At 40.6% G+C, this 12,318-nt stretch overlaps 1 protein-coding gene across 3 annotated transcripts in view; it reads left to right on the forward strand.

Annotated features, from left to right (window-relative positions):
* Positions 1 to 12,318, forward strand: part of CARMIL3 (capping protein regulator and myosin 1 linker 3) — an 81,299-nt gene that overhangs the window by 20,383 nt on the left and 48,598 nt on the right. For all 3 annotated transcript variants that reach the window (XM_033925679.1, XM_033925680.1, XM_033925681.1), the window contains exons 11-16: positions 1,042 to 1,136; positions 3,411 to 3,497; positions 6,061 to 6,170; positions 6,256 to 6,333; positions 9,263 to 9,339; positions 11,971 to 12,075. In XM_033925679.1, coding sequence (XP_033781570.1) covers positions 1,042 to 1,136; positions 3,411 to 3,497; positions 6,061 to 6,170; positions 6,256 to 6,333; positions 9,263 to 9,339; positions 11,971 to 12,075 — 552 coding nt within the window. The remainder of the gene's footprint in view (positions 1 to 1,041; positions 1,137 to 3,410; positions 3,498 to 6,060; positions 6,171 to 6,255; positions 6,334 to 9,262; positions 9,340 to 11,970; positions 12,076 to 12,318) is intronic.

Below are 12,318 nucleotides of genomic sequence, written 5' to 3' on the forward strand. Positions count from 1 at the left end.
TGCTCATTAGCAGATCTGCTTATGCTCGTGTCCTCCTTGACTTTCCCCATGCTCCATACTTCTCACAAAAGAGTGCCAGTGGAAATGTTTATTCGTGGCTTTCATTCTTTTTCACTTTTTTTTTTGCTCTCTTATTTTTCTTATTCCATGTCTTCTGTTTTGATGGCCAAGGCAAGCGAAAGAAATTCACTAAATAGTTCCACAGTAGAATGGAGATAACCAAAGAAAGAACAAAACTGTGGACACCATGATCTTGATGGCAAGTTTATTCTAAAATGTCTTTGCAGGTAAAAGCGATGCATATAATAAACAAATCCTGTGGTATGGACCCGATATGATCTGTGTTTCGGTATTAAACAACCTTCTGGGGTCCGTTCGGTTGAAACCACGTGAATAGAAAAGCATGGAAGCATCCAAGATACTCTGTATTGAAAACCAAAGCGCTGCCAACGTGGTAGCAGCAATCTGGATTCAGACCGCATTGGCAGCGCTTTGGTTTTCAATACAGAGTATCTTGGATGCTTCCATGCTTTTCTATTTACGTGGTTTCAAGCGAACGGACCCCAGAAGAAGGTTGTTTAATACTGAAACACGGACCGTGTTGGACTGATAGTGTGTATCCCAGAATTTATTTAGTATATGCATCGCTTTTACCTGCAAAGACATTTTTGAATAAACTCGCCATCAAGATCGTGGTGTCCACAGTTTTATTCTTTCATCCTGCTTTGATGTCCCATTCTGTTTCTCTCCTTCCTTTTGTCTTAAGAATTTTATTTATTCTATTAACCTGTTGGTTTTGAATAAGATTTCACACTGAGCACTCTATAAATTATTTTTAATAATATAATATATACTTTAAATAATTTAATTCACTTTTTGTGTTATATTTATAATAGTATGTCATAAATTTCGGAATTTGCGTCGGCTACTCATGTTTTTCTTGTCAATCTGTTCTTTTTGTTGTTATTTCCTACTGTTTCAAGCTCTTTTTCTCTCACTTTCCTTTCACTATTTTCTATCTGTATTCCTTTTCTTATACAGTGAATTTGCAGTAAAGCTGTCCTTGGTCTTCGCTGACAATCCCACTACCGCTCTTCATACAATCAACTTGTCGCACAATCAGCTGGAGGACAAAGGTGGGACGCTTCAGCTCTTTGTACCAACATGCACAAAACAGCAGCCCCCCAAGGCTGGAGTGTGACATCATTTTTCTTTTTCATTTTCCTCTTCTTCTCTGTTGCTCTCCATCTTTTTCTCTTCTAAGTATGTTTCTTGGAATTATAATGATATTTTTGACATAAATAAAACAATTTTTTAAAACATTTACACTGGGTTTTACAAAGCCGCAGTAGAAGTTTCCACCAAGGCCAGGCGAAGTAACTGATCTAACGCTCATAGAATTCCTGTGACCTCACTGGACCATGGTAGAAACTTCTAATACAGCTTAACCCTTTCAGGACCATAAGGATCGTAGGCCAATTTTTGTGGTTTTGACGACATTTTTATGGTAAAAAGGGCTTGCAGATGCCAAAAAATTGATTTTTTTTGTGAAATATCATTATTTTTTTTTAAAAAAATCACACTTCTGGCTTATGGACAGTGTGGCAAGTGAATCTTCTCGTCAATCTGGCAACGACGCTAATGAATGAATGTCGGAACCCGTTTGTTTACATAAAGGCAGTATCCTATGGACTCCGTACATATCAAATTTAGAACTGTAGACTATCCCAATCAAAATTGATAGGATTTTAAAGTTATGGGACAAATATGTCCCTTGGTCCTGAAAGGGTTAATAAAAGGAGCCCATAATGATTACATTTTGATCAAAAATCCTCTCCAACTCAGATCTCTCTAACCAGTGACTGGTGCCCTGCTTCATTCTCCTCCGTCCCCCAGAGATCTCTGACTCACACTCCTGTTTCTAGAAGCTTTTCAATAAAAGATGTGTTGCCTAATGCTGGTTTTAGGAGGAATTGTACTTTGAGGTTTTATGAAACTAAGCCGCGTTAGGGGTTTAATGCGTGGCACGCTAGACCGTAACACCAGCATTGAGCTGGCATTAGTTCTAGAAGCGTAGCGCGTGGTAATTTCCTGCGTGCGCTAAAAACACTAGCGCACCTTAGTAAAAGAAGCCCCATGGCTTTTAAGATATAATTTCTCGTCTGTAATTTAAGATGTTAGTATAAGTCTTGTTTGTTTCATTTTGTGTATGTTACTTTTGTAAGGCCAAAAAACCAAAACAAGACTGCAGAGCAGGTTCAAGCTACAGGAATTTATTTGATAAAACGTCGTAAAAACATATGTAGGAACATCAATAAAAATAATAAAATTGACAATAATTCTATCTGAAGGCTGGTTCTAGTTGTAAAGCAAACTGAACCCGACAAGGTCCGTGTTTCGAAAAACACCTCTTCCTCAGGGGTCCTATGAAGGACGATAATATGTTGTGGTGTAAAATGATAAGTATGAGAGTTATGCTAAATCAGAAATGTAAAGGTGACATAGTGATTCAAAATATATTTGAACAATAGGCGGTTGCCAAATTTTTTAAATAAATAAATAGCCCAAATTTAAGCAAAGCAGCGTACAAAAAAACATACATATTAAAAAAAGATAAATCAGTATAACAGAAAACTATATATAACAAAATCAAGGCTATTATGGCATATTTTATTTTACTCAGAGTAGTAAGGGGAGTGGGTGGATGGCCCTGGGCGCCATCTTGGTGGGTGCACTAGCACCTCTCTGCCCCCCTCCAACACCACACTCATTCCCTCCCTTCCCCGCCCCCACCCCCGGTTCCTCAAGTTTATTTAATTTTTGATATACCGTTTATCAAAAACATACCTAAACGGTTTACAATTATCAGAATACTGTTAAGATAAAACATAAACTTAAAAGTAAAAAGTGGAGGGGACGACAAAACAAATAGACTGACTGGAATAAAAAGGAAAAATGGGAAATGGTAAGAGCTTAAATACAATGAAAAAATAAAATCTTAAAAGGGAGGAAAGAAACATAGGGGCTTTAGCACATTAGGATAGGAGTTTACATTTGAATTTTTCAAGAGATGTTTCTTGTCTAAGATCTTTGAATCTTCGTCAGCACGAGCAATTACTCAGGTCTGCTGCTTGCGCCGGCCTGGCTCCCTCTGAAATCACTTCTGGCGCAAGCAGCAGACTGGAGAAACTGCTTGCACTGTTGAAGATTTAAAGAAAGGCGGTACGAGGGTAGCATGGGGGAGCAGAGAGAAGAGCACAGGAGGTGCCAGTGCCCCGAGCGCCTCCTATCCTCGCTGCGCCACTGCTGACACTTCTCTTCCTCATATCTCTCTGTGTAGTCGCGTCTGTCTGTGTCACTTCCCCCCCCCCCCATGCTCTCCATCAACTCACTGCTGCTTTCTGTCACAGGCATCCACAGTCTTAGCCAGCAGTTCCTGTACTTTCCCAAAGGACTGAAGCAATTGTGCCTCTCTAAGACGTCCATCACTAGCAAAGGTATCCAGACAGGTGCAAGTCCATGTCTCTGTTTCAAACAATAGTGGGGGTGGCAAACACATTACAGATTACGTCTCCTTGGACACAGTGAAGGATCTTGCAGAATATTGGGCATGCTCAGCACCCCCCGGCACCTACAGAGGTGTTTCTATGCTTACTCACAAGACAATGAACAGTTTGGGATGGATTCTATAGTACAAATGGTTCTTAAAAATGGGTGGCAAAAAATTAGCACTAAGTGCAATTGTACAAAGAGCACATACCCGTTATAAAATAGCACCTGGGGAAATTCTAGAAACAATGCCTAAATTTAGGCTTTGATAGTTAACTAACAAATGTTGTTTAAAACAGCAAAGCAAATGCACTGTTAAAGTGCCTTCTGGTGTCTAAATAATATGCGCCAGAATCACACATAGGTGCTTTAGGCCACTTAACTAATGCTGGAAGTGCCCACGTACGCACGATTCACGACAAAGATGGGCGCCAGAAATGTAGGCCCCAAAAACCCTGGCCTACGTTTCCAGTGCCTCCCTTTCACGGAAGCGTGATTTCTATAGGACACCCTTGGCATGCGATTGGTGGCCGCTGATATCGGCGCCCTATTGAGCAGTGGTTCCCAACCCTGTCCTGGAGGACCACCAGGCCAATCGGGTTTTCAGGCTAGCCCTAATGAATATGCATGGAGCAGATTTGCTTGCCTGTCACTTCCATTATATGCAAATCTCTCTCATGCATATTCATGAGCCTGAAAACCCGATTGGCCTGGTGGTTCTCCAGGACAGGGTTGGGAACCACTGCTGTAGAGGATCCGAACCTTAGCACTGATTCCTGCATCCTAACTTTTGGGCAATGGATTTGCGCCTGTTGTAAATGCTGGCGCCCAAGTTGTGCGCGCTGACTCTGTATTCTGTAATCATGCATGTAACATTTTGGAACTCCCCTGGCATGCCTATGCCCCTTCTATGACCGCACTCCCTTTTGAGATATGTGCCTTGGGAGTTGGGCGTTCTGCGTGTGCAAATTTGAATGGATGCACTTGGGGGAAATTCTAGAAATGGTGCCTAAGGCCCTCTTTTACAAAGGTGCGCTAAGTGTTTTAGCGTGGATTTAACACGCACTAAATCAACGCGTGCGCTAACTGCTAACGCGTCCATAAAATAACATGCACGTGTTAGCATTTAGTGCATGCTAAAAGGCTTAACGCACCTTTGTAAAAGAGGAGGTAAATTTAGGTGCCTGTAGGCATCCTACCAGCACCTAAGTTAATTAACAAATGCTGTTTAAAATGGCAAAAAACTGCACCGTTAAAGTGCTACCATCGCCTAAATAATATGCGCAGGAATTGTGCCTAGGTAGGTGCTTTAGGCCGCCTAACGCCACTATGGGCATGGTTAACACCGAAAGTGCCTACGTAGACGTGATTCATGACAAAGGTAAGCGCTGGAAATGTAGGCCCGGAAAACCCAGGCCTACATTTCCGGTGCCTGTCTTTCGCGGAGGCAGGATTCTCTATAGGGCACCATCGCATGATTGACACACACGGCCGCCAATAGAGAATCCAGGCCCTAGCGCTGATTCCCACATCCTAACTTTTGGGCACCAGACTTGCGCCTGCTGTAACCTGTTGTAAATGCTGGGGCCCAAGTTAGGCCCCCTGACCCAGTATTCCTTCAGCATGCACGTAACATTTTGGAACTCCCCTGGTACGCCTATGCCCCTTCTATGACCCTTTTTGAGATATGTGCCTGTCTTACAGCATAGCATGCAGCCAGTTATTCAGTTAATTTGCACTCACATCTCAGGAACATCTGCCAATCTGGAAACCATATATAGAATCTGTAGGTCTGGGTGCTGGTGACAACATGATCTACTGGTACATTTTAGACAAGTTGTCACATTTCATTTGAATTTCAGGACTTGCTCTTTTTATATGCAGATATTTGAGGCAATCGGGTAGAAAAGCACTAAATGAAATTTAATTTGGACAAATATATGGTAATATATGCATTGCATAGCACTTATGTTGTTTATCGTATTTTAAGTTCAGGCAGGAATTGTTTTCAGTAAGCCGAGAATGTTGATTTGATGAGCTTTTCACTTTTCCTTAGATAACTGCAGTATAGAGAGCTGTTAAGTAATTAGAAGTTTGCATTTGATGGACTTCTGGTTTCATTTTTATTAGTCTGCCTTTGGTGAAAAACTACATTACATTACATTAGTGTCTTTTATTCTGACAATATCTTACAGTGCTAGGCAGATTACAAAAAGAGACATTTTGGTCATATCCAGTAAGATTACAAGATGGTTATTTGGTTGGCATATATTAGGTGCTGGGGATAGAAGGGGGTAATCGGTTATATCATAGGTCTGTCTTGATAAATTTCCCAAAGAGCATGGTTTTTATTTTTCTTCTGAAGGTTTTGTAGTTTGGTGTTGACAAGCAATTCACACTAGCCAGGCATATGGGGTGATATCATCTGACAACAGTGATTATGGAACACATGTTACTTGTCACTCTGGTGCATACTGTTAACCTCTGGCTTTTCCTGTGTACTATGGGCAGGTCTTGTAGCTCTGTGTCAGACTTTGGGAGGGAATCCTGCTTTCTCTAGCACTCTTTTGCACCTGGATCTCAGTAAGAACCCAGGACTACTCTCCACCGATGATGCAAACGTAAGTTCTGCACTCAGCAACCAACAAGAGTGATCTCAGCTTACCCTCCATAAAATATTCTCTCTCTTCTCTGTCTGCCCTATAGGCACTCTACACGTTCCTGGCTCAGCCCAATGCACTAGTGCACCTGGATCTCTCGGGGACAGACTGTGCTGTGGATACTGTAGGTCCCCTCACCTTCTGACATACTCAATAGCACAAATGTTAACACACATGTGTGACTCCTATGTTCAGAAAAACTTGAGTAGATTTCTTAAAGTGAACCGGAGCATAATGGTGATCTTTACATATAGTGGTGAGGGGAGAAGGAAATGGATAATACGGGATGATTAGCATAATAATGACAGAGGATATAATGATAGGAGGATAATTTTATTTATTTATTTTTATTTAAAACACTTATAGCCCACATATCAAACATCTAAGTAGGTAACAGCAGCACATACACAATTAAAACAAAACACAATAAAAAAAAAAACAACAGGTAGCCTCTAACCCAAAACCTATGCCTAAGCAATTAGTACCAAATAGCTACCACTTTATACATAAGATGAAAGAATAGAGGTTTGGGAACAATGGAGGATGGTGGTGATGAAGGATGAGGAGGAGAAGGATAATAAGATCATAGAGGAGGAATATGAAGATGTAAGAGTGAGGCTGATGAAGATAAGATGATAGAGAAGGCATGTGAGAACGATAGAGGAGGAAGGAGGGAAGGTTTGAGGATACGAGATGATGAGATGATAAAGAATGTGATAATATAGAATGGTTATTGCAGAGAATGATAACAATGTTATTCTGCTATTCATTTCACCTCATTCATATACCACCTCACTAAGTACAACTTTCTAAAACAAAATAGGCAAACCACTACAAAACTCAAACTAATCTTTCTAGACTTCAGTGTGCTTGATAGAGATACTGCACAAATAAGAAGAAGAGGAGGATGCTGTTGATAAAAGATGATGAGAGAAGCACAAAGGAGCAACACTGACAAAATTAGAGAGTGGTGTTTATAGGGGAGGCTGTTTCAAGTTTATTTAGATCTTGATATACCGCTTTTATGTGCAAAGCGGTTTACAAAGTATTAAAAAGATGTTAATCCTATATAATAATACCCTTAGCGCGCATGCGCACTTCAATCTTCATGGCTCCGTGTGTCCGTAGCTCCGTGGCCGGCAGAGAAATTGTAAAGCGTGCGGCGCATGTGCACATACGCCGCGTGCGCGCATGACGATTTGCTTCGAGTGGCGGTTTAACCTAATCCAGCAGCGGTTACTGTGTGCCAGTTGCCCTTCCCCAACACAACGCGTGATTAAAAAAAAGGTAGGATGGGGCTCGATAATTGACAGGGAGAGAGATTGAAAGAAAAAAAAACAACAAACCAGACGGGACATTGACAGACTGATACACTGAAAGACAGGTAGGTGGGAGTGAAAGACACACACAGAAGGACAGGGGTCCAGGGAGAGAGATTGAAAGAACAAAAAAAAAAACAGACAGCGGCCAAGGAGACAGACAGCAAAAAAAGGAAGACAGACAGACAGCGGCCAAGGAGACAGACAGCAAAAAAAGAAAGACAGACAGACAGCGGCCAAGGAGACAGACAGCAAAAAAAGAAAGACAGACAGACAGCGGCCAAGGAGAAAGACAGCAAAAAAAGACAGACAGATATACAGCGGCCAAGGAGACAGACAGCAAAAAAAGAAAGACAGACAGACAGCGGCCAAGGAGAAAGACAGCAAAAAAAGAAAGACAGACAGACAGCAGCCCAAGGAGAAAGACAGCAAAAAAAGACAGACAGACATACAGCGGCTAAGGAGAAAGACAGCAAAAAAAGAAAGACAGACAGACAGCGGCTAAGGAGAAAGACAGCAAAAAAAGAAAGACAGGCAGACAGCGGCTAAGGAGAAAGACAGCAAAAAAAGAAAGACAGACAGACAGCGGCCCAAGGAGAAAGACAGCAAAAAAAAGGCAGACAGACATACAGCGGCTAAGGAGAAAGACAGACAGACAGCAGCCAAGGAGAAAGACAGCAAAAAAAAGACAGACAGGCAGACAGCGGCCCAAGGAGAAAGACAGCAAAAAAAGACAGACAGACATACAGCGGCTAAAGAGAAAGACAGCAAAAAAAGAAAGACAGACAGACAGCGGCCAAGGAGAAAGACAGACAGACAGACAGCGGCCAAGGAGAAAGACAGGAAAAAAAGACAGACAGACAGTGGCCCAAGGAGAGAGAGAAAGAAAAACAGACACACACATCTATTCTAGCACCCGTTAATATAACGGGCTTAAAGACTAGTATATATATAAAATCATGAGGAACAATTTTTCAAGAACATTACAGACAAAATGAGATGCAAATGGGAAGGATACATTGCTCAAAATAAAAGAAAGGGGAGGCGAAATACAATAGGAGTAGGGGGAATCTTTAATATCTGGCCTAATGTCTGAGATTTTGAATAAGAAGAGCTAGGTATAGATCTCGAAAGCATCTCTGAAAAGAAATGTTTTGAGATTAGATTTAAAGTTGTTAAGGTTCTTTTCTTGTCTCAGGGACAAGGATAGGACATTCCACAATGTGAGTGCAGTTACAGAAAAAATTGTTTTTACGTGTTGTATCAAAAAACACCTGACGAACTGAAGGATCCGCAAGGAGATGTTGTTGGGAAGAGCGTAGTGCCCTACGCAAATCATAAGGGATCAGTCATCTGTCTATGAATGAGGGAATAGGATTCGATTTGGCCTTTGAAAGCAAGGGGGAGGGATCCTATGGGAAATAGGTAAGCAGTGCGTTTATTTGAGGAGAGGGATGACAAGATCAAATTTCTTAGCAGTGATGGTCATGGCTATTGATAGAGAAGGTTGTTAAAGGTCAATGATGTAGGTAGAATGAAGAAGATACCGTACCATACCAACTCTTGTATCCTGCAAATGTCAGCTAGGAATCATTGCAGCTTACACAATATTAGAATTGCTACTGAGACATAGATATTATATAGAAATTGCACGGAAGATGACAAATCACCATCAATAATGAGGTTAAAGGGCAGTGGTAATAGAAATAATATTCCATATCCTTTTTCGTACAGTTATTTGGAGCTTTGCTTCATGGTTGTTGCACCCACCTGACCTACCTCAACCTCACCCGAAATGCCTTTTCCCATAAGTAAGTAGCAAAGACTTGAATCCTTACGTCCCTTATGTTTTTATTATTTGTGTGTGGGGTTGGTCATTTTTAATTGTTTCTTTCTCTGACTTTGCTCCTTGATCTACTATATGCAATGGTTTTTGCTCCTCGATCTTTTTCACGATGATGCAGACTTCCACCCTTATATGGCGTATTGAGTCTTTTCACATTCTGCAGACAAGCAATTCACTCTAGTCAGGCATATGGGGTGATATCATCTGACAACAGTGATTATGGAACACATTTTCAGAGGTTTTCTATGAAAAACCCAAAGGAATCTCTGAGCATGTGCAACAGTTACCACAGCAACTGTGTGTCTCAGGCCATCATTTTCCGCAAAGAGCAACAGCTGTAGCTTTTCCTTCCATTAAGTTTCACTGTGATTTTTTGCTGCTTTAGATCACAGAACTGTTTTCGATTCGCTTTCCACATGATTTACAAGTTTGCAAGAGTTAAAATACAAATTTAATTAGGCTTTTTCCTCAGCTTTTATTTCTTTCATATTTGATGTCCCTGACAATAGGCCTGGTTTCTTTGAGACTTCTGGCGGACTTTTTGGTTTCAGCTTTTTTCATCTTTGGTTCTCTTTCTTCCTGAGTTTCATTTCCATTTTGATTTTTGCATCTTCCTTTTTTTTTTTTTTTTTTAAATAAGTCCGTTGGCTTCAAGTTTTACCCAGCCTGCAGGCAGAATATGCCCATCATCACAAATCACAAGATTTGCTACAAATATTTGGGCGAGTTTCATTATGCTGCCAATCGCAGCATTTTCCTGATGATGTGACCAAAGGCACTGCTGTCTCACCTTGAAGAACTAAAGAACATTCTAGATAAAAACCGCACTATGGTTTTGTAAAAGGGGGGCTTAGTGTTGATTTTATATTTTTTTTTAAAGCAAAACCAAAAGATAAAAGAAGACCTATGTTCCACAGTAATACTGGAAAAACCACAAAGTACAAAACTAAAAAACACAAAGTACAAAACTAAAAATTAAAACCAAAACACTATAGATATAAAAACCACAAACTGTGTTAACATTAATGTAATCACTAAAGCATAGGAGAAACAATTTCGTCATAGAGAAGGTCAGGAAAATACCGATGAACGTGCTATTTGGACTCAACACGGTCCATGTTTTAGCTAGACTATGCATTCATCAGGGGCCCTTAAAGAAACAAAGAATGAATGAACACATAATGAAACAATTGAAAATGATTGAAAACAGAGTGGATTGGTGCTCTCGAGTGGAATCCACAAAATTGAAAAAAATAGAGTAGAAACCATACCAAATCACTGAGCCAAGAGAGAGAATGAAATATATGAGGAGCTGAGTGGAAATCAATTGTGAATGAAATTTATGGCTCCCTCTTATATAGATGTTATTGGGTTTTTATGCAATTATTTCTTGTACCCCACCTTGAACCTTGTGATGAAAAGATGAATTAAAAAAGTCAAATCAATCCACATTCTGGTGCCTCCCTATTGTGTTGGCCATCTTGGTATCAGTTTTCAGTATGAATATAGAGAAGCCTTTTTAGACTACTGGTGTCCTCAGCCTTAAGAGTCAGATTTCAGGTTGTCTATCTGCTAGAAAAAGGATTCTAACCCAAAACAGCTATTTTCAAATTGTTTTCCTTTTGTTTTGTTTATTTGCAGACAGATCTTAGCCAAAGTCCCATGTATAAGACTATAGTCTTGTATGTCTTGTATGTCCAAACATTTAAATCTATTGTATATCTTATAAGTCTAATTACACTCCATTGTGTATGTTCACTTGTAGACCGTTCTGAGCTACTGGGAGGACGGGATAAAAATCTAAATAAATCAATAATAGTGAACTGTTTGTCCTCAAAGAAAGAAAGGGGGTGTCACCAGTCACTGAAATCCTCCCTCCCTCCTAAGAACATAAGAATAGCCTTACTGGATCAGGCCAATGGTCCATCAAGCCCAGTAGCCCATTCTCACGGTGGCCAATCCAGGTACTTGGCCAAAACCCAAGAGTAGCAACATTCCATGCTACCGGTCCAGAGCAAGCAGTGGCTTCCCCCATGTCTTTCTCAATAACGGACTATGGACTTTTCCTCCAGGATATTGTCCAAACCTTTCTTAAAACCAGCTACACTATCCGTTCTTACCACAACCTCTGGCAACGCATTCCAGAGCTTAACTATTTCCTTATTGGTTTTAAAAGTATTTCCCTGTAACTTCATTGAGTGTCCTCCTCTTTCTGATTTGAGCTTATTAGCTTAATTACAGAGGTGAGATACACTGTGTGGGCATGGGAATGCCAAAATTGTTACCCAGCCTCAGTAGGCCCTGGAATTTTTCCTGGAAGACTCTGGAAATGTGTTCTGTGTTGGATGGGTCACCCCGCCTATGTGATTGGTGTCTTCGCCTGTTCTAGGTAAGCTGTTTCATTGTACCCACACAAACACTGCCTTTGAATCCAGTCTGATTTCAGTTGCTATGAGTCTTTATAAAATGCCTGTTGCTATGGAGGACAGACCAGGGATGAAGGTCAATTATAGATTCTGCATCTGTGCTGGTCTATTTTTCTGTTTGGTGAGAGAGGAAGAGAGTGTCAATGCTTTTGTTTATCTTCTTTTTGCAGGAAAATCAAAGATGCTCTGCCATCTTTTAAGCAGTTCTTCAGCAGTGCATTTTCTCTAAATAACATAAACTTATCTGGGATCAAACTACCCTTGGATGCCTTGAGGTAAGATTGTGTGCCTGTCTGCAGAAATGCAAAAAATATCAAGATGAACTTATGCATTTATTATTTCAGATTTATAAAGGGTTTAAAAAGGAGATAGGATTTAATATACTGCTTTTTCTGTGTGGTTACAATCAGTTTACATATTTTGGACAGGTAATTATTTTGTACCTGGAGCAATGAAGTGTTAAGTGACTTGCCAGAGTCACAGGGAGCTGCAGTGGGAGTCAAACTCACAGCCTCATG

Source organism: Geotrypetes seraphini, chromosome 16, assembly GCF_902459505.1.
Source record: "Geotrypetes seraphini chromosome 16, aGeoSer1.1, whole genome shotgun sequence".
Taxonomy (NCBI): domain Eukaryota; kingdom Metazoa; phylum Chordata; class Amphibia; order Gymnophiona; family Dermophiidae; genus Geotrypetes; species Geotrypetes seraphini.